At 42.9% G+C, this 23,962-nt stretch overlaps 1 protein-coding gene across 1 annotated transcript in view; it reads left to right on the forward strand.

The window, feature by feature from the left end:
- Positions 1-2,728: 2,728 nt before the first annotated feature.
- LOC126162082 (uncharacterized) overlaps positions 2,729-23,962 on the forward strand; it is a 160,832-nt gene continuing 139,598 nt past the window's right edge. Inside the window, exon 1 of the mRNA XM_049918356.1 lies at positions 2,729-2,834. Coding sequence (XP_049774313.1) covers positions 2,754-2,834 — 81 coding nt within the window. The 5' untranslated portion in view covers positions 2,729-2,753. The remainder of the gene's footprint in view (positions 2,835-23,962) is intronic.

The raw sequence follows: 23,962 nt of genomic DNA on the forward strand, positions 1-23,962 counted from the left end.
AAACTTTTGGGCGGGAGAAATCGCTTCCCCAATATTCTTTCACAAATATCTCCCCCTCTTCAGGGTATGAAATTAATTACTCTAACTGGGATAAAATCTCTGCGCCTCTGCAGAATCCTGAAGTTCGTCGAATCTGAAAATTCTTAAAATATTCAGAGGCACAATCATACGCCGTGGGGAAGCCGTCTTGGCTGCTATGACCTAATCACTCTGCAGCATGGGAATCAGTGTCCAAGTTAGGTATCAGTTTTTATAAAGTCCAGAATTTAATCCCTGAAAACAGAGCATAAACTACCGTGGTCCAGGCTCTAATGATTTCTCAGACGATAAAGTTCCCTACGAGTTACGAAACACCAAAAAGTATTCCGATCCACAAACATGGTAGATGTTAAAATAACCTGAGAATTGAACGTGAATTTTCTATTAATGAAATTGTAATTTTCTATGAATGACTTTCGTAGCCACTTTCCAGTATACATCATCCCCTTGTATGAGATTAAATGTTGTCGCAGTTCACGAAATCACATTCGGTATTCAGGAAGGCAGTTTACAACAAAGACGCTAATTACAATTCCACTACGATTCTACTCTCCGCAATTCTCAATCAGAAGTAAGTAAGTCCATTGTAAACGTAATGTTCCACATTCTATACACAGAGCTTCTATATCATGAGTCAGAGATAGTCTGTCTCGCAGTCATAATGAGTGTGTGGGGACGTTAAGGACACCACCAGCAAAAGTCTGGTTAATAACCTTATGCTACGTGGACCGCTCGAGAACGTGCACGAAGAGAGTGAGGTACGTTCTGTAAGGTACCGACAGGGATGTCGAGCTATGGCCACTCAAGTGCCGTGGTCAACTGCTCTAGGATTCTCAGACCAATCTGGGTGGTTATACAGATACTCGGTTGGGTTTAAATCCGCGGAGTTTGGTCACCAGAGGAGTACAGTAAATCCTAGTGCTCTTCGAATCACACACGTGCGCTGCTGTTAGATGCCATCGTGCTGAGGAGAAACAAACTGCATGTGGGGGTGGACATGGTCCCCAATGATAGAAGACCATTTGTGTTGCCCCATTGTGCCTTGCAGAACGAAGAAATCATCTAGGTAATGCCACGAAAAGAGTCTCCAGACCATAACACTCGCTCCTTCGGCAGGACATTTCCAACGATAGTTCCTGGAAATTTGCTATCAGATGCTTCACACCGTAGAAGCAAACGACCATCTGTCAGACGGAGCATAGAACGTGATTCATCTGAAAAGGCCACTTTTCGCTAATCAGTGGACGTCAGGCGTGCGGTACAGGCGTGCAAATTCCAGCCTTCGTCGCTGGTGAACAGCAGTCATCATGATTGCATGAAACAGGCGCTTGTTACGGGGCTACGTTAGCTGAATGGTCGTTGAGAATACAATCTTGGTAGTCTCATGGTTCATCAACAGTTGCATATCTATAAAGAGATTTTCACTCTGCAGCGGAGTGTGTGCTGATATGAAACTTCCTGGCAGATTAAAACTGTGTGCCGGACCGAGACCCGAACTCGCTGCAGAGCGAAAATCTCATTCTGGAAACATCCCCCAGGCTGTGGCTAAGCCATGTCTCCGCAGTATCCTTTCTTCCAGGGGTGCTAGTTCAGCAAGGTTCGCAGGAGAGCGTCTGTGAAGTTTGGAAGGTAGGAGACGAGGTACTGGCAGAATTGAAGGTGTGAGGACGGGTCGTGAGTCGTGCCTGGGTAGCTCAGATGGTAGAACACTTTCTAGCGAAAGGCAAGATCCCGAGTTCGAGACTCGGTCCGGCACACAGTTTTAATCTGCCAGGAAGCTTGAATTACATGTCTATTCGCCCGTACACCTCTTCACGCCCTCGTTTTCCCGTCATCTGCGGATCATTGAGGGCCACAGTTGCCTTGGCGCCGGCTTTGGAAAGCACCATTTGGCCATGCATGGTATATTTTAACCATAGCGGCACGCGAACAGTTACAAACTAAGCCGTTTCGTAAATGATTCATCCCTTGGTCCAAAAACAATATTCATGCCCTTCTGGACGTAAGATAAATCTCTCCATTTCCGCATTACGACGACGACTGCATTGTTTTCCGCGTCCTCCCCCTATGGTTCAAATGGCTCTGAGCACTAAGGGACTTAACATCTGAGGTCATCAGTGCCCTAGAACTTAGAACTACTTAAACCTAACTAACCTAAGGACACCACACACATCCATGCCCAAGGCAGAATTCGAACCAGACTGAAGCGCCTAGAACCGCTCGGCCACACCGGCCGGCCCTCCTCCTATACTTCATATACCCTCCACTGCTAGTGCTGCCTCCTGCCGTCTACGTATGGTTGTCTCACGCTGACGTGAAACATAGACGCGTGCTGAAATTAATGCGGCTGAACCGCGTATTATCTTGACTACAGTTTGTTTTGCTGGTCAGAAAATACTTTAAATATCAGATCATAGGACCAGATTGTTATGTTGGCCAGAAAATGGTAAAATTGTCAAAGTGCGTAATATGCCTTCTGAAACCTTAAGGCTTTGTAGTGCAGCTGAAGGCTTATTTGCCTAAAATACATGCATTTTACTTGTTAGCCTTGTTAGTAGTTTAGCATAATGGTCGACTGTGTCACTTTGAAGGGCAACAGATATCTAGGGGCACAGAACTGGAAGAGGTAACCGTACGCCCTGCGTCATAGCGTCAGATAAGACGCCATATGTAAACTGGCTGCCAGTGTTCGCACGGCATTGCTAGTCTGCTCGATGGGGTCTTTGAAGCTGCTGCTGGTGGTGGTCTGGGCGCTCTGTAGGGGCGTCATCGTGGTGGCGGATATCAGGATTACGGTAAGCGCATGCTCTCCGCTGCTCTCTCTGTGAGACTAACTGGCTCACAGTCTGTTCTTCAGTTTACTGCCGCATGACGCCACAACACTGTGGCATAGTTACGTGCGGCACGTGGCTTCTTAACACCCTGAAATTGAAATTTGTGGTAAATTCTATGGGACCAAACTGCTGAGGTCATCAGTCCCTAAGCTTACATACTACTTAACTTAAACTAACTTACGCTAAGGACAACACCCACATCCATGCCCGAGGGAGGACTCGAACCTCTGAAGGGGGAGAGCCGCACGAACTGTGACATGACGCCTAAGACCGCACGGGTACTCTGCGCGGCAAACACTCTGAAATTAAGCTTATTGTCAACTTACAATTATCTAGTTTCACCTGCCCTAGATGTTTCCTTTGGCTTGCAATGGCCTTCCATTATCAAGGCCACCTCGTGGAATAACTTCCCTATTTTTTTAAATATTGCTGTTCAACAAATGTAACCTTTGTTCGACGCTTGCACAGCTCCGCAAAATTAATGATTAGATACATAATGGCGTCTTCACACACATACATGACACAATCAATCTACGGAGTATCTCAAACGTTTCAGTTCAAATTTACACAATTAATACAGTGCCATAAATAGAGAATTTCGAGGGACGAATGTATGATCGGAAATGTAAATTTCTATTTTTATTTATTCAGTCACAGTTGCTGCAAATCTAGTCACAGTCCAAGCTATTGAAAGTTCAGCACAGTATTACAGCTCCATATAATCAATTGAAAGATTCTTACAGGTCGCTTGCATACTGCAATGATATAAGCTTCACAACAAATATGAAGGCTAATAAATTTTGAAGGTTAATTTCGATTTTTGGCAGCCTCCAAATGCATTGTCAGATTGTGTAACTGAGACATCAGCATTGTCCTTTGCACGATTGGCAGTTGCTTGCAGAACTGACCAGTTGGATTTCTCTTTCTTTCTTTGAGCCTTATCCCACTTCGACTTGGGGTTGGCCTTGTTATTACGGATTTGGCAGTGTTGGATACAGAGGGTGGCCGGATGCCCTTGCTGCCGTCACCCCGAACCTCCCAGGACGTAAGTAGGGTAACCCAGCTGTCTGCGTCTAGTGTAAGCCGAGAAATAGTGCGAACAATTTCAGATGTCTGTGAGTAGTGTAACTGAGGTGCAACGTGGGGACTAGCCAGGTATTCACCTACCGGGATGTGGAAAACCGCCTAAAAACTACATCCAGTCTGTCCAGCATACCAGCTCTCGTCGTTAATCCGCCTGGCGGATTCGATCCGGGGCCGGCGCGCCTACTCGAGTGCAGGAATCAGCGCATTAGGGCTCTCAGCTACCCCAACGCGTAGAACTGACCAGTTGGATGCAGACAATAAAATACTCCTCAAATTACGGTACCCGAGGAAAAATGTTAAACACTCATAAGCCAAAGTATGATGTCAATGTAACTTCGTACGTGTACACGCCACTGGAAGGTAGGTCAACGAGAATTTTAGAAATTTCCAGGCGAATTAAATACTCAAAAAAATTTCGGTCTTGCAGCCGATCGTCGGTTAATTCATTGCACGATATATCGACTGAGCACCTGTCGGTCATCTTCAGATGAGTCATCGAACACTGATGTAGACTTTTTTTTTCTTTATTGTATTTCGATCCCCCCTCCCTCAAGAGGGGGCAGAAGCTTAATACGCCACTCTGCAGCCTACAGATAAAGTTAAATAACAGAATGAGGAGATATAACAACAAAAAGAGGCGATAAAAAGGTGACTGTTTAAAACTGGTACACGGTGAAAAAGTTGTCAAGAAAACATAAAAAACGAAGGGGTCAGTGATGCTGATTAAAACACTTAGGAAATAGACAGGCACAATTAAAAAAATGGTGACAGTCTGATTTCTGTTCGCAGCACTTTAAAAAAGGGGACACATGACACAGAACACTTACGGAAAACACTGCACTATCGAGTACGAAGGCATATGGCTATGGGGAAGGGGGTGGGGAGCACCCAGACAGATGAGGGGGGAGGACGAAGACTCAGAGCCTGTACGCTCTGAGCGTATTTCACGCATGCGTCAGAATCAAGTTGGCAAGCGGACCAGACTTTACGGCGGCAGCACCCTCGCTGATGGAACCGTGGAACTCTTCTGTCTCCTATGTGTTACCGCTCGCTGGGGCCGTTGGCACACTCCTGTCATTTCGATAAGAACAAATCGTGGAAATCATGTGGTTCCACGCACTGTCCAACTGGTAGCCGCTATCACAGTTCATCGTATTTTTCGCCAGGCGTATTTCCACCAATCCCTTAATAATGGAGTCCTAAAAAGTTCCATAGTTCCATTATACTCCAATGCATGTCCAGTGGAAATACGTTGTCCGGCAATAGCACAGTCTCTTGGTTCCAAATGGCAACTGCAACACTGATGTTCAGTGCAGCGTTCTTTCATAGAACTTGAAACGTCCCCTTTGAACAATTATACATGACTGTGCTTAAACTGACACACAATATTCTTTTAGCGTAACGCAATCTGACTTCCAGTAAACCCTACAAAAGAATAGCCCTGACTAACAATAACCTATAACTTTCACAAATCACTTACCTCACAGAAATCTTCGTTACTCGAACTACTGCAATACAGCGAGCGCCACTACTGCCAGCTAAATAAAAGATTCAAACTACTGAAGGCACGAACTACTGATAGGCATAGTTAGCAAATGAAAGATTTTGATAGAGAACAAACAATGTATTTACCTTAATAGTGTTCAAAAGTCATAATATATATAGCAGTTCATGACAACCATTCTTACAAATGTACTGTTTCTGATGGAGACACGTCCAGATCATCCGCTCTCAAAAATTCGCCATCTCACTTCCCCACATCCACCACTGCTGGCGGCTCACCTCCAATTGCGCAACGCTACGTGCTATTAACATCCAGCTGCCCAACACTACAATGGCAGACAACAATGCAAACTAGCCACAGACTGCACACAGCACAGCCAGTGATTTTCATACAGAGCGCTACGTGGCGTTACCAATAAGAAAACCTAAACAGCCTACTTACAAACTGTGATTCTGAGCACAAATACATCTTTATGACGCTCTTTCCACCGAATCGGTGCATGCCTACAGGTCAGAGGGTGTGCAACCTCGTACTGATAAGTGCTCTCATTCTGCAAGATCAGTATAACTTTTAGTCGATTTTTTCATCACAAATGTCATATACACCCGTGAAGTGTCATTTCGTTTCTGCCTCCTCTTCTGGGCGCTTCACTTTTTTTACCGGACAGTGTGTATACGTTCGTCTTAAATATTTTCTTCTGTCATTGTCTAACGGATGATTGTTTCCTTAATATTACCAGGGTTCTTCAGTCTCCAAGGCCATCTCACATACGAGTGGGTGCTGAAAAATAATGCCTCGGAATTGTACGTGAAAACACTTGAAGATTTTTAAATAAGCTTTTTAAATAAGCTGTAAGTAAGAAACCGACGCACCACGAAGGAATTGTCCGACTGTTCGGAAATCGGTAGACGTCATGTACATGTACAGACAAACAAATGATTACAATTTCAGAAAAAGTGAATGATTTATTCAAACTTCACAAATTGAGCTGGCCCTTATCCTGAGCGATAAGGTACCAAATTCGTTCCGACTGACACATAAGATTATCAAAACCCGAGATGTTGGAGTGCCCTGCCCAGAATGCTCCAAACATTATCAATTGGGGAGAGAGCCGGTGACCTTGCTGGCCAGAGTGGAGTTTGGCAAGCATTACAAACTCTCGCCGTGTGCAGGTGACCGAAATGTAAGCCAAGGATGGCTTGCCTTGAAAGGAAAAAAACTGGGCATAGAATATTGTCGACGTACTACTGTGCTACAAGGATGCCACGGATGACAACCAACGGTGTTCTATTGAAAGAAATGTCACCTCAGACCATAAATTCTGGTTCTGGAGCCGTACGGTGGGCAACAGTCATGTTGGCATCTCACCACAATCCCAGGGCGTCTCCCAACACGTATCCAGCCTGAAATCTCATAGCCCTGAGTAGAATTGTCTTCAATGATGAGTCCCGCTTCGAACTGAGTTCCGATGACCAGCGACGTCTTGTCTGGAGTCTCCCTGGGCAGTGGTAGGATATCCAATCTGACTGTCGACCACCATATGGCCCCACAAGCGGGAGTGATGGTCTGGGGTGCCATTTCCCTTACTACAAGGACCCCTTTAGTTGCCATCCGAGGCACTCTTACAGCACAGCACTACGTCGAAGATATTCTATGCAAGTTTTGTTGTCTTTCGTGGCAAACCATCCTGTGCTTGTATTTCAGCAAAATGATGCCCCTTCCCACACATTGAGAGATTCTACGGCTCGTCTTCGTGCTTGCCAAAGCCTTCCCTGGCCAGCAATGTAGCCGGATCTTTCCCCAATTGAGAACGTTTACAACGTTATGGACAGCACTCTCCTACTGTATCGGGATTTTGTCGATTTAACGTGCAATTGGACAAAATCTGGCACGATATCCGTCATGAGGACATCCGACAACTATGTCCCCATACCATCACGCCGGGTGATACGCCAGTATGGCGATGACGAATACACGCTTCCAATGTACGTTCACCGCGATGTCGCCAAACACGGATGCGACCATCATGATGCTGTAAACAGAGCCTGGATTCATCCGAAAAAATGACTTTTGCCATTCGTGCACCCAGGTTCGTCGTCGAGTACACCATCGCAGGCGCTCCTGTCTGTGATGCATCGTCGAGGGTAACCGCAGCCATGGTCTCCGAGCTGGTAGTCCATGCTGCTGCAAACGTCATCGAATTGTTCGTGCAGATGATTGTTGTCTTGCAAACGTCCGCATCAGGGATCGAGACGTGACTGCACGATCCGTTACAGCCATGCGGATAAGATGCCTGTCATCTCGACTGCTAGTGATAAGAGGCCGTTGGAATACTGCACGGCGTTCCGTATTACCCTTCTGAACCCATCGATTCCATACTCTGTCATTGGATCTTGACAAACGCGAGCAATGTCGCAATACGATAAACCGCAATCGCGATAGGTTACAATCTGACTTTTATAAAAGTCGGAAACGTGATGGTGCGCATTTCTCCTCCTTACACGAGGCATTACAACTACGTTTCACCAGGTAACGCCGGTCAACTGCTGTTTGTGTATGAGAAATCGGTTGGAAACTTTCCTCATATCAGTACGTTGTAGTTGTCGCCACCGGCGCCAACCTTGTGTGAATGCTCTGAAAAGCTAATCATTTGCATATCACAGCATCTTCTTCCTGTCTGTTAAATTTGGCATCTGTAGCACGTCATCTTCGTGGTGTAGCAATTTTAATGGCCAGTAATGTATGTGTATGTACAACACAGCTACCGATTTCCGCCCCATTCGGCTAATATCTTCGAGGTCAGTCGTCTTTTTTTGTCTTAGAGTGTAAAACAAACATTATAACAATCTACATCTTCATTCTTTACTTCTACATATTTGCAACCCGCTGCCACTAAAGGACTCCGAATTGTAGCGTATATATGGCGGTGTCTAGCGTAACTAAGTCGGCGTGTGAGAAACAGCGGTGCTGTAATCAAGTTTCGAATTCTGAAAATCCATCCACACACGAGGCACCCTCTGCTTCAGGATGATAATGTCGGGCGGCACATGAGCACTGCGACATTTGCTACAACCAGACGCCTTGGGTCACTGACACCGGCCATGCTCCATACAGTCCCGAATTGGCCCCATCCGCTTTTCATGTATCCAAAACCTAAAGAACACCTTCGAGGATTTCGCTTTGATAGCTATGAAAAGGTGCAAGCAGTGATGAGGTTCTTATTTCGTCAAAGGAGTCAAACATGCTACAGTGGTGGTATCAACAAACTGGTATCTCGGAAGAAATGTATTCTTTGCAAGGTTGACTATGTTCAGGAATTAATATGTAGACATAAAGAATAGAGTTGGAGAATGTTATTAACGTCTTTTTTATATGAAAAACTTTAAGATCTTTTACAAAATATTCGAGGGCATCTTCATATGTTCAGCATCCATCGTATAAACAAAATTTTCTGTTTTTATTTCATTAACAATTTTACTTACTGTTACGACCTCGTGCGTGATAGAACGACTGTACGTCATCAGCCTTGGCCAGTTCATAGTTATGTAGAGTACAATGGGTCATACATCAATACATCCCGCTCCCCATTCTTCCAACCACCAACATGATCCAATAATTGCAAACTGTGTGAGCTGTCTTGAATGAATTCACTAATAATCAATGTTTCACATGCTATTACATTTTATACACTAATTTGTAAAGTTTGTGGTTGAGAAAGTATTTACTCATTTTCATTCAAGTAACTTTAATAAAAATGACGTTATAAATACGAATACTCGTTTTGATTCATGTCTTGACCTCTACTAACATTATTTTACAGAGTAATGTTCTTGATTATGTAAATTATAATTATTTTGCTTTACCATTGGCAACTAGTAGTAATATATCCTAATACGTACGAAAACAGAAATTATAAAGTTATTTTACATTAATTTGTTAGAATATGTTGCTTTCAAGTATATAAGAAATTGTTAATGGGAATTTTTTGAATAATGCAAAATCTTTAATAAAAAATACTGAAAAAATGCATTACGCAAGAAAAAACACGTCAAGCGAAATTTTCATTTGCTTACAATGTTATTTCACTTGGAAAAAATGTGTATATAAAGTGTGAATCGATATAATATGGAAACATCGTTACATGGAAATTATTAAATTATTCAGAGTAAGTTGTCTTTTTGGTATAATTTTGGCGTTAACTGCACATCCTACGTGTGAATAATTGACAGTGTAAAAATAATATATATAACTAATGACTATCAGGGTTGAAATTTTAGACACTTGAACCAAATACTACTTAGAGGACACTGTTCTTCATGAAAGCGGTGAATTCAATACTTGTTTGCAGATACAAGTCAGCACGTCACTCTTAACGGAATAAAATAGACAGATCTGAAGACAATCTCTGGAGTACCGCAGGAAGTGTGATAGCACCATTAATGTATACATTGTATATAAATGACCTAAAATAAAAAGTGCTGAAAGCTCATTAAGACTGTATGCTGACAACGCTATTGTCTATAGGAAAGTAGCAACGCCAGAAGACAGTATCCCTTCGCAGAATGACCAGCAGTGTATTGATGAGTGTTGCAGGCTCTGAAAGTTTACCCTGAACGTAAATAAAAGGAACATGTCGCTCATACTTAGTAAAAAAATCCACTGCTGTACAACTACAATGAAGTGGTGAAAGTCATGGGATAGTGATACGCACCTATACATATGGCGACAGTATCGCGTACACGGGTTGTAAAGCGCAGTGAATTGGCGGAGCTGTCACTTCTACTCAGGTGATTCATGTGAAGAGATTTCCCAAGTGATAAAAATCAACAAAAGCAAAACGAGGATAATGGAATGTAGTCGAATTAAGTCGGGTGATGCTGAGGGAATTAGATTAGGAAATGAGACACTTAAAGTAGTAAAGGAGTTTTGCTATTTGGGGAGAGAAATAACTGATGATGGTCGAAGTAGAGAGGATATAAAATGTAGACTGGCAATGGCAAGGAAAGCGTTTCTGAAGAAGAGAAATTTGTTAACATCGAGTATAGATTTAAGTATCAGGAAGTCATTTCTGAAAGTATTTGTATGGAGTGTAGCCATGTATGGAAGTGAAACATGGACGGTAAATAGTTTGGACAAGAAGAGAATAGAAGCTTTCGAAATGTGGTGCTACAGAAGAATGCTGAAGATTAGATGGGTAGATCACATAACTAATGAGGAAGTATTGAATAGGATTGGGGAGAAGAGAAGTTTGTGGCACAACTTGACCAGAAGAAGGGATCGGTTGGTAGGACATTTTCTGAGGCATCAAGGGATCACCAATTTAATATTGGAGGGCAGCGTGGAGGGTAAAAATCGTAGGGGGAGACCAAGAGATGAATACACTAAGCAGATTCAGAAGGATGTAGGTTGCAGTAGGTACTGGGAGATGAAGAAGCTTGCACAGGATAGAGTAGCATGGAGAGCTGCATCAAACCAGTCTCAGGACTGAAGACCACAACAACAACAATGGGCATTAACAGACTTTGAACGCGTAATGATAGCTGAAGCTAGACCGATGGGACATTCGATTTTGGAAATCGTAAGGGAATTTAATATTCCGAGATTCACAGTGTTAAGAGTGTCCCGATAATTCCAAATTTCAGGCATTGCCTCTCATCACTGACAACGCAGTGGCCGACGTCCTTCATTTAACGACGTTTTCCTAGAGCTGTCAGTGTGAACAGAGAAGCAACATTGCGTGAAATAACCACAGAAATGAGTGTATGACGTACGACGAAAGGATTCATTATGACAGAGCCGCGCAATTTGGCGGTGTTAATGGGCCATGGCAGCAGACGACGGACGCGGGTGCCTTTGCTAACAGCACGACATCGCCTGAGGCGCCTCCCCTGGTGAGGTGGCCATCTCGGTTGGACCCTCGACGGTTGAAAAACCGTGGTCTGGTCAGATGAGTGCCGATTTCAGTTAGTAAGAGCTGATGATGGGCTCCGAGTCTGGCGCGGATCTCACGAAACCATGCACCCAATTTGTTAACAAGGCCCTGTGCAAGCTGGAGGTGGCTCCATAATGGTGTGGGCTGTGTTTATACGGAATGGACTGGACCCTCTGGATGTTCAGCTACTTGGAGACTATTCGCAGCCATTTGTGGACTTCATGTCTCGTGACAAGGATGGAATTTTTAAGGATGACAATGCGCCATGTTGCCGGATCACAGTTGTTGTTGATTGGTGTGACGAACACTCTAGACAATTGGAGTGAACAGTTTTGGCCACTCAGATCGCCCGACATGAATCCAATTGAACAGTTATGTAACATAATAGAGAGGTTACACGGAAAGTTGCGAGGGTCTCTGCAATTTGTCGGACACTGAACTATCCGTCTGAACGTGATTGCAGAGATGCAGTCGCCAAATCACCATGTAGTAAGCGTGCCCCAAACATGTCATGAAGACTTTGGTATGGATGGATTACCACCGCAATGTGATCTGCGCAATCCTGTTCGCTGTATCGACATTCAGGTGCAGACAGTTTCTGTATAGTCTCATTTAGAACCGATTTAGGCTGTCTGCTTCGCTAGATGTATCTAGATAGGGAAATGGTCACTGAATTGCATGTCCCGTCACTGAGGTTAGGGAAATATATCTTTAGATCTAACGGAGAACGATCCCATGGTAGAATCAAAGAGTGTTCTCTGCCCGTGTTCAGAAGACGTAATGCTTCTGACGAAATAAGATTCTTAACAGTTCGACTCCGAGTACGTCTGTTGTATATCTCCTCAGCACAGTAAGCGCATTAAGGTCTGAGAAAGGAGGAAGGGAGGGGAGGGCGGCTGTTCAATAAGATCTTGAATAGCTTCAGAAATTAATTCACCATTTGGCGCAAAAATAGGGAGCTTCTCCTATATGACACAGTTCCTCCAGTGTTGCAGCAATTGCCTGCAAGCTGGGATAAGGGGGAGAGCAACTTCACCACTAAGGTCGCCCTTTCTGTGGAGACTGTGATCTCATGATACGGGAGCGTCAGACGCTTCAAAATGGGTTTCTTGAAGATACGGGCACAGGAATCTGCCATGTATCATCATTATTGGTTTTTCCAACTGAACCCTGAATCCATTCAGATTCTACTGCCGTATGGGAGTCATTTCATTGGTGAGGTTTTTCTGTGACTTCCCTTGCTTTTGTTGCTACGAGATTGCAGTCGTACGGCAGTTGAAGATTTGGAAGAAGACCTGGTGGTTCCTTTCGACACTTTTTCTACCACATTACCATCATCTACTTGTCCTATCCAGCTTCATCAAAGAAAATGACTGTTGGATGACTTGGCGGCTTTGCACTTCTCCTTTTATTTGTCTGTTTAATTGTGAAGTTTTGAATTCAACTTATCATTTTTGCGGCACAACTGGCAGTGGTTTGACTGGTCCGCTTGGTACTTTTGTGTTGTTCGTTTGTCCGTCACCGAAAAGGTCGTTGTGGTTGCTTTGTAACTACACTTACAGAAGCTTGTAATCATACTTATACTGTTGGTCTACGGTTACGTGACTCATCGACCTCCCTCACCCGTTTCTCAACCACTGAGGGAGAGCATCATAAGAATATAGTCGGTTACACAGACATGTACAACTTTTTTCATCAGAATAGAGCACTCGCTTTATTTAAAGCAATGGGTCAGCTTGTTCAGCGATCTTCGATTCTATTACTAACATCGTATTTCCAAGTCGTTGATTATCGCGACATAGTGACATAGAGATGGACAAAAGTGTGGATACAGCAAAAACACATTACCATGCCTAAGACAGAGTAGCAAAACCGTTTTTACCATTCAAAATAGCTTCCAATCGTCCCTAAGTGGGTAAATGATTTATATTCAGGGTAATCTTACACCGTTCTTCCTGCAACATAGTGCCAAGTTCAGGTAACGATGAGGGAGCTGTATAGTGATCACCACCTTTCTCTCCGAAACACATCACAAAAGATCGGTAATATTGAGATGTCGCTGTGGTGGCCATGGAAGATGCGGAAACTCACCCTTGTGCTAAGAAAGTCAGTCCTGAACTGAGCGAACAGGTGCCCTGTCGTCTGCACGGAACGACTTCGCACCATGGGATGGGTCTGATCAGCCAAAAAGTTCACATAATCCTTTGCAGAAACGCGACTTTGCAGAATAACAATGGGTTCCATGGAATACCACGATACTGTTTCCTAAATCATGAAGGAAACACTGAAATGCTTCACTCTCGGGATGTAAACTCAGTCAGAAACTGGAAACAGTGTGAAACAAGACTCATCCGATCAAATCACATTCCTCTCTTATTCCAAAAGAATGAAAAATTCTTCTCTCATAGCACAAAAACGGCGAGTATTTCTTGGACAGAGTTTAGGCTGTAGAAGAAGGGAACTAGCTTTTCGACTTACCTGGCAGCTTCAAAGCCATTTAAATCATAACACTTTGACGTATTCGCGCCGTTCTACTTGTTCATATTAGTAACCAGTTCAAATAATATAATACATCGTATCAAGTAAAGTAACGTGACACATGATGTCATCCACCCAGGAACAAATCCTGGTCCAGAAATTGTATCACCAGAAACCTTTTTCCGCTATTACACATATGCTCTTCAGCCGTATGACATTATACGAGTATATAGTTAACTACGACGAAAAAAATCTTCTGCATTCTGGGCACAGGATCAGCGACTTTAACCTATAAATTGCAAGATGAAGGTGTGCCAACACCTTACAGTTAAGAGAGCTCTCTTCCGTGCTACAACAGGGTTATTTCGTAAAAACTCGCGAACATGTCAAGATGTTTTGATTCAAATATCTTAGAATTGGCCAGAAAACTCTTCTTTAACGTTTCTAACTCAGCCCTGGACGTATTCGCCTTTTTTGTGCCCTGTTAGGACGATTTTTTATTCAGATTCTCAACTTTCACTCTGCCATAATTTCGACATTATACCACCATTACTTAGTAACCGATGCATATTTTCGTTGACTCGGTCGAAGACGGATCCGGTGTATGTGTTTTATTGTCTTTGAAACCATGTTGCTTATATCGAGGCAATGGATAAACCTTTCATAAAACAACAGAACGTTTTCTGCACCTAAAATCTAAATGAACCTAGATTTTTGAAACTGAGTTTCCAATTTTATCATAGGAATGCATTTTTTATTTATGTGAATCACTTTAAACCGTTTCCGCCCATTCAGTTCACATAAGAGAGAATTTTACGTGCTAGATTTAGCTCGTCTGTCAACTATAGTATCTTGACAATCGATAAAGGTTATTGGATGAAAAACAATTCATTTTGAGTTTACCATTTATCTGCCTTAGAAAAATTTGAACGATTCGTACACGTGTAACGTATATAAGAGGCGCACTTTAAAAACCTCCCTGAAAAACGTGTTTTCCAAGTTTTTCCACACAAAATCGGAACTGTGCACGTACACATGGTGGCATTAGCTAAGCATTAATTTCATCCCCATTAAAATATTTTGGAGAAGGAATTAATCGATTCAGACAATTTCCCTGGGTGTCAGCCCTGGTTCGACTTTCAGACTTTGCTCGGTACACTGTAACATAGCTGCAATAAGGAAGATGCTCGAATGGTAATACAAATGGCTGCTGGTCCAGACTAAACCGAAAGCGTTTTACACCATGTTTCTAGCTCAAATAGGAACTGAGATTCAATACTTCCCCCCCCCCCCCCGTCCCACCGCTAAACCGCGATTTTTCGCGCGGACTTCTCAGACATACTTCTACAGAGCTTCCGCGGAGTAATGGTAGTCGACGTTTTTATAGCCTCATCATCATTGCGGGAATTTGTATTACTAATGATAGTTTTGGAATTCTATTTCGCCCTATCGTACCAGGCTTCGTGTGGTTTGGTGTTCATGTTTACAGGTACGACAGTTCTGTAGTGCCTTTTGCAGCTGCCGACCTCTTATTTTTCGTCACAATCCTCTTCAATTGCCGTCTGTCACGATCAACAAACTTACTGTTCCGTCTGCCTTGTGGTTTAGCGTCTGATGTTTCTCCGCTTTCCCTGTATGCGATATACTCGTGAATCGTTGATATGTACCAACAACTTGCTCACGTTCGAATTCACTTGGCTCCAACATAATGCACTAACAACTAAAATGAACACTGTTCCCACCAAACTGACACTTTTATACTTACTGAGGGCATTGCATAGGTTGGCGTTCATGGTCAAATACAGCAGCGCCCCCTGCAGACACGGCTAGCATCTCTATTTATGTTCAAGCATGCATTTTTCGCGTTCTTTATTTATTCTTGTCTACCACCTGTACTTTCCAGAGCGTTAGGCAGGAAACACCTTTTCGAATTTCAGTCCTTCCATTTTAATAATTAAAAATACGTTTTGAAGCAGCTGTACCACTCTACTATCCAAGCTTTTTATATAGATTGTTAATTACTCTGGAGGGCTAGTCTGTGGAGCTCCCTTTTATGAACGGGTCCATCTAACGCATTGGAATATTTTTTCTTTATTAAATCATGAGCCACTTCGAAGCAGGGGAAAGCAGGGGAAAGTTGGGCTCAAAGATCTTGCTGATTCACGACAACACCCGGGCCCACACGGCAAATGCCACTCGTGAAGTTCTCGAATCTTTTAAGTGGGAGTTGTTTCCTCATCCGCCGTATAGTCCCGACCTGGCACCGAGCGACCTTCACTTATTCCCAGCAATGAAGAAGTGGTTGGCTATGCAGTGTTTTGATGACGACGCACAGCTTCAAGAAGAGGTAACCACGTGGTTGAAGGCGCAGGCGGCCGAAATTTACGACGAAGGAATTTCCAAACTCGTCCATCGCTACGATAAGTGCCTTAATTTAAATGGCAACTATGTAGAAAAGTAGTATTTAAGTGTGGCTTTCATCTGTATATAACCAAAAAAGTTTCCAATACTTTATTTATTTTTAATTCCAAAACGTAATGTACTTTTTGGATAGCCCTCGTATAAATCAGCTTGTGTGGGTTTTCGATACACACTGTGGCCAATTGATCCATCTGCTTTCCTTTTGACTAGTACATCCAGAAACAACAGCTGGCTATTCTTCTCCAATTCTATGGTGAACTTGATATTTGCGTGGCATGACTTAAGATTTTCAAGGAGGTCATTGAGCCTGTCCTTCCCGTGAGGCCAGATCACAAAGGTATCATCCACATACCTGAAGAAGTGTGGTAGTTTATATCTGGCTCTCTCTAATGTCCTCTCCTCAGATCCCTCCATAAACATCTTGGCAACCGTAGGAGATATGGGCTGCCCATAGCTACAACGCCAGTTTTGCTTGTAATATTGGTTCCTGTGCAAGAAATAAGTGGATGTCAGTGTACGCCTGAACAGGTCCAACAGAGCACTGTCAAATTTCTCCGCTATCAGTTCTAGTGAGTCTTTCAGTGGGACCCCAGTGAACAGTGATACCATATCAAAACTAATCATGTTTTCTGAATCTATAGTGCATAGTTGCTTGAGGCATTGCAGGAAGTCTTCTGAGATTCGAATGTGGTGAACACACTTTCCCACATACGGAGACAGTAGGTTTTTCAGGTACATGGCTATTGCATAGGTAGGTGCCCCATCATTACCGACAATTGGAAGTAGGGGCACACCCTCCTTGTGCATTTTACACAGTCTATATAGTCTAGTTGGTGCTGGTGCTTTTGCCCATAGTGGTCGGATGATCATATTAAGCATCCCTGTTTGCTTCAGAGGAGCCCTGGTCTTCTTGAAGTGTGACTCCACTGACAAGGTGGACAAGAAGACCAGGGTTCACACCAGCAAATTTTCAACACTTATGTACCAGCAACAGCATAGCCATATAACTACTGCTCCTTTTCACCCCCAGCCTAATGGTTTCTTGTTCCGTAGATGCAGGCAGGGGGTAAGGGGCACCATGTGGCCAGTTCTTCAGCCAGTGTTCTGGTTACTCACAAGGTGGACACCAGGGTGCAGACGGTATGGTGACAACGACGGTGTTCGACACAAGATTTTGTGGAGAGGGATGTGGTGTCATATGAAGAGTGAGGTCCCGTGGTAATGTTGGTACGTCACGACGAAACCACAAGCTAAAGAAAGTCACTGCCGGACGCAGCAACAAATGATAGTCGCAGACACGCTTTCCAGAAGTGCTGTACACCACGACTGCAAGGAAATCTGTTTACACCAGAGTGCAGGGCGGCTCACCCCCTCTGATAGCAGCTTCATTGTAGTTCAGATACACCAGTGAGCTAGTGAAAAGCTATTCCTGACTGTCATATTAGGCTAAAACACTTCTGTGTAGAACAATTATCCAGCGCAAGAACTATAAATAATTGCTACTACTGCAGCAATGTTATTCAATGTAAAGAACAGCCATCATTGTGTTCTGAGACTGTATTACCATATGGACATGGATGCCAGTTTAAGATAAGTATTTGTTATTAAAGCCTTTTCCTGAAGCTCAAATAAAAATATTTATGTGTTGTAGAAGCTCAAATGGTTCAAATGGCTCTGAGCACAATGGGACTTAACATCTGAGGTCGTCAGTCCCCTAGAACTTAGAACTACTTAAACCTAACTAACCTAAGGACCTCACACACACCCATGCCCGAGGCAGGATTCGAACCTGCGACCGTAGCAGTCTCGCGTTTCCAGAATGAAGCGCCTAGAAACGCTCGGTCACACGGGCCGGCTGTAGAAGCTATTCTACCTTCTGTAGGAGTCAAAACTGTGGGACAATCGTCTCGGTTTGGTATGATATGTAAGTAGGAACAGAGGATGCAGCACGTTGTCTAGGCTGGGTTCACCAACAGACATAGAACGAACTCAACCGTGTGCCAGGGAAGTGTATTGCGACCCTTGTTCTTCTTATTGTCTATTGATGACCCAGCAGACAATTTTACTGACACCTTGAGACTCTTCACAGATGATACAAATACTTATAATAAAATACTGTTTGAACAAAAATAGTGTATGAATCCTCACCGAGGTCTTGACAAGATTTCAAAATGGTGCCCTATCCTTGTTTCCAGTGTCACCTATTCTGGGATGGGAATCCACCCAGTTATGCAATTAATTGCATAACAAGTGTAACTGACAATTTGTTTGTCTCACACCTTCTTTCTTTTCTGTTGAAAACCTCTGCAATTTACCTCTCACTTCCAAACCCCCCCCCCCCCCCCCCCCCGCCATCACTCTTAGCCCATCCGTCCTTCCTTCCTCATTCCAGTATTCTTCCAGATAGCTGTAGGCACTACCATACCCTCTCCCATCCCCCATATCCATCCTCAGTTCATCCTAACACTCTCCTTGCCGCACCACTTCATAATGATTTGTTTTTACCTTCCTTCTCTCATTTATGTAGACAAGGAAAACAGTACGTACAGAGTGGCAGTTATTGAACAACATGAAAAGAAGACGTAAATTAGTTACAAACTACGGTGTGCACACACTTTATTCAACATGTAAACGTCACTGCAGGGATTCAGATTTAGGTTATGACATGTTCTATGTGCCTTCCATCATTGGCGATAATGTCGCGCAGACGAATACCGAAATTCTGCCTGACACTTTGAAGTGTCGAAATATCGATTCTGTCAATGACCTCATGAATGGCTCTTCTCAGCTCAGACATGGTTTTGGGGTTATTGCTCTACACCTTGTCTTCAGTATACCCTCACAAAAAGCAGTCCCATGCCTTCAGATCCGGAGAATATGGCGGCCGATCGAGGCCAATGCCAGTGTCTCGAGGTACCCCAGAGCCATAATGTGGCCACAAATTGTTCCTCCAGGACATGAAACACTCTCCTACTTCGATGGGGTCGAGCTCCGTCTTGTATGAACCGCATCTTGACGAAATCAGTGTCGCTTTGGACAATGGGGATGAAATCATCTTCCAAAACCTTCACGTGCTGCTCGGAGTCACTGTGCCATCAAAAAATATCGCACCGGTTATTTCGTGACTGGACACTGCGTACCACACAGTCACCCACTGAGAGTGAAGAGACTTCTCGATCGCGAAATGCTCAGCCTCAGTCCCCCAAATGCGCCAATCTTGCTTATTGATGAACCCATCAAAATGAAAGTGGGGTTCGTCGCTAAACCAAACCATTCATGCGCATATTAATTCCCAACATGCCCTGCAGCTACCCGAGTAGTTTGAACGTCCTAACTCAAACTGTTCAGCAGTTATGACGATTTTATTTCATATAATTCAATAATTGGGAGCTGCATAAAAATGTATCCAGTGGTTTATGCATATGCACTGGGATAAATGCATGTTGTATTGTTTCTTAAACATCATCATCATCATCATTTAAGACTGGTTATGCCTTTTCAGCGTTCAGTCTGGAGCATAGTCCCCCTTATAAAATTCCTCCATGGTCCCCTATTCAGTGCTAACATTGGTGCCTCTTCTGATGTTAAGCCTATTACTTCAAAATCATTCTTAACCGAATCCAGGTACCTTCTCCTTGGTCTGCCCCGACTCCTCCTACCCTCTACTGCTGAACTCATGAGTCTCTTGAGTAACCTCGCTTCTCCCATGCGTGTAACATGACTCCACCATCTAAGCCTCTTCGCCCTGACTGCTACATCTATAGAGTTCATTCCCAGTTTTTCTTTGATTTCCTCATTGTGGACACCCTCCTGCCATTGTTCCCATCTACTAGTACCTGCAATCATCCTAGCTACTTTCATATCTGTAACCTCAACCTTATTGATAAGTTAACCTGAATCCACCCAGATTTCGCTCCCATACAACAAAGTTGGTCGAAAGACTGAACGGTGCACAGACAACTTGGTCTTGGTACTGACTTCCTTCTTGCAGAAGAGAGTAGATCGTAGCTGAGCGCTCACTGCATTAGCTTTGCTACACCTCGCTTCCAGTTCTTTCACTATGTAGCCATCCTGTGAGAATATGCATCCTAAGTACTTGAAACCGTCCACCTGTTCTAACTTTGTTCCTCCTATTTGGCACTCAATCTGTTTATACCTTTCCCACTGACATTACTTTCGTTTTGGAGATGCTAATCTTCATACCATAGTCCTTACAGTTCTGATCTAACTCTGAAATATTACTTTGCAAACTTTCAATCGAATCTGCCATCACAACTAAGTCATCCGCATATGCGAGACTGCTTATTTTGTGTTCACCTCTATTAATCTCACCCGGCCAGTCTATTGTTTTCAACATATGATCCACAAATAATATGAACGACAGTGGAGACAGGTTACAGCATTGTCTTATCCCTGAAACTACTCTGAACCATGAACTCAATTTACCGTCAACTCTAACTGCTGCCTGAATATCTAGGTAAACACCTTTAATTGTTTGCAAAAGTTTGCCTCCTATTCCATAGTCACGTAGAACAGACAATAACTTCCTCCTAGGAACCCGGTCATATGCCTCTTCTAGGTCTATAAAGCATAGATACAATTCCGTATTCCACTCATAACACTTCTCCATTATTAGCCGTAAGCTAAAGATCTGGTCCTGACAACCTCTAAGAGGCCTAAACCCACACAGTTTTTCATCCAATTTGTCCTCAACTAATACACGCACTTTCCTTTCAACAATACCTGAGAAGATTTTACCCACAACGCTGATTAAAGAGATACCTCTGTAGTTGTTACAATCATTTCTGTTCCATGTTTGAAGATTGGTGTGATTACTGCTTTCGTCCAGTCTGATGGAACCTGTCCCGACTCCCACGCCATTTCAATTATCCTGTGTAGCCATTTAAGACCTGACATTCCACTGTATTTGATGAGTTCAAACTTAATTTCATCCACCCCAGCCGCTTTATTGAACTGCAATCTATTGACCATTTTCTCCACTTCCTCAAATGTAATACTATTTCCATCATCATTCCTATTCCATTGTACATCTAAATCTGAAACATCACTGATCGTATTTTCACCTACATTGAGCAACTCTTCAAAATATTCCCTCCATCTGCCCAAGGCATCAACAGGATTCACCAGCAGTTTTCCTGACCTGTCCAAAATACTTGTCATTTCCTTCTTACCTCCCCTTCGAAGACTGCTAATTACACTCCAGAATGATTTTCCAGCAGCTTAACCCAAAGTCTCCAACCTGTTTCCAAAGTCTTCCCAAGATTTCTTCTTGGATGCCGCAATTATCTGTTTGGCTTGGTTTCTTCCTTCAACATAACTTTCTCTGTCTACCTGCGTTCTAGCATGTAGCCATTTTTGACACGCCTTCTTTTTCCTTTTACAGGCTGCCTTGACTGTATCATTCCACCAAGCTGTTTGATTCATCCTACCTTTACACACTACTGTTCCAAGACATTCTTTAGCCACTTCTAGTACTGCGTCCCTGTACCTTGTCCATTCCTTTTCCAATGACTGTAATTGACTACATTCAAATAACTGGTACATTTCTGAGATCACTATTACGCACTTGTGCCTGATTTCCTTATCCTGAAATTTCTCCACTCTTATCCACCTACATATGGATCTGACCTCCTGCACTTTCGGTCTCACAATACCAATTTCACTGCAGGTTAAATAGTGATCAATGTCATCAAAGAATCCCCTGAATACACTTGTGTCTCTCACAGCCTTCCTGAATTCCTGAACTGTTATTATATAGTCAATGACAGATCTGGTTCCCCTGCCTTCCGAAGTATACCAGTGAATGTTCTTATGTTTAAAAAAGGAGTTGGTGATTACTAAGCTCAACTGGCACAGAAATCCAAGAGTTGTTTCCCGTTCCTGTTGGCCTCCATATCCTCTCCAAATTTACCCATAACCTTTTCATACCCATCTGTTCGATTTCCAATTCTGGCATTAAAATCACCCATGAGCAGAACACTGTCCTTGTCCTTTACTCTAACAACTACATCACTGAGTGCGTCATAAAAACTATCCATCTTATCTTGATCTGTCCCTTCACAATGCGAATATACTGACACAATCCTAATTTTCTTGCTAGACGCTGTCAAATCCGTGCACATCAGTCGTTCGTTTACATACCTTACTGCAACTACGCTGGGTTCCATTTCTTTCCTGCTGTAAAGCCCTACACCCATTGTGCTATTCCTGCTTTGACTCCTGACAGGTGGACCTTGTATTCTCCCACTTCCTCTTCTTTCTCACCCCTTACCCGACTGTCACTAACAGTTAAAACGTCCAACCCCATCATACTTGCAGACTCTGCCAGCTCTACGTTCTTCCCAGAGTAGCCCCCATTGATATTAATAGCTCCCCATCTCGTTAGCATTCGTTTGCTGAGTCGTATCTAAGGAGTCCATGGTTTGTCAATTAGAAGTGGAACTCCGTCACCTCCAAAGGTCCGAGGCATTTTGCGTAATTAAGTTAGGTTCATATTGTGCCCATCATAAGCTGCATATTGTAGTCAACGTCTGCACTGAGGTTGCAGCCCTGTATGGGTCATAAGTAAGATAACAACTACAGTAATTTTACTCTCTCTATCACTGCATTTTAGCATTTGCAGTGTGACACGTGCCTTTGTAAATAATTTTAATGTAAGATGTATTACGAGTTTGTAATTGACTGCATACGTCATGTTTTATTTTGTAACCAAAAGCAACGCCATCTATTGGTTTGTGATGCAACTCTAGATAGTAATTTTCTTCGTAAGCAAAGCCTTCTATTGGTTTGCGTTGTAATTCCACTGTATTATTTTACAAAAAAATTTAGTTATCGTCTTACACAGGCATTGGTTTTCCATCTGTCTCAGCATAGGAAGAATCACTTTTCAGATAGGTGGTAAAAACGAATGTTGCACGACGTGTGGAGTTTTCCATAGTTTCATATGTGTATTGTATAAAGTTCTGGAGTTTTGTACCCGAGTATGTAATTTAATCATATTCCTTCGCAGGTTTATAGAATCTAATAAGTTATTTCTAGCTTTTTTCACTTTTATTTTTTTTAGTCAATTTCCTACAGCTATTATATATTTCTCATTTTTTTATCGTAGATCATCTCTTAATTTGGTCACGTTTTCGGACATGTAAAATTTTTAGGGGGCCTTTTATCTATTTGCTCCTTTAGTCATTAACTAACTTGATATTTATCTATTATTTCAATACTATACTTGACTCTTCTAATTCATTTTTACATTCGTCATTACTTTTCTTGATGTGGTATTTATCACATATTCTTCTGTTTATTTGTATTGTAAGGATAAAATAAGAGAATTTTTAGTTATGATCAACTTGTCTGAATGTTTGAATTATGCTCACGAACTAATTTCACTGTCTTATTACCCCATGTTATCTGATTTTCATAATAACTTCACTCTGTCACTTTTCATTTAGTTTTTCATACACAATCAGTTCGTGCCAGTTCACGTTAATTTCTCTATACAATTTGGCATCCATGCAATTTCTGCTAATTATACCGTCGATTTATGGGTGTGCGTGCGTGTGCGTGTGCGTGTGTGTGTGTGTGTGTGTGTGATGCAAATTTTCAGGTCCAGTACTCTAAAATTAGCTTCATCTGTTCTGTGACCAAAAT

The sequence above is a fragment of the Schistocerca cancellata genome, chromosome 2 (genome assembly GCF_023864275.1).
Source record: "Schistocerca cancellata isolate TAMUIC-IGC-003103 chromosome 2, iqSchCanc2.1, whole genome shotgun sequence".
Taxonomy (NCBI): Eukaryota; Metazoa; Arthropoda; class Insecta; order Orthoptera; family Acrididae; genus Schistocerca; species Schistocerca cancellata.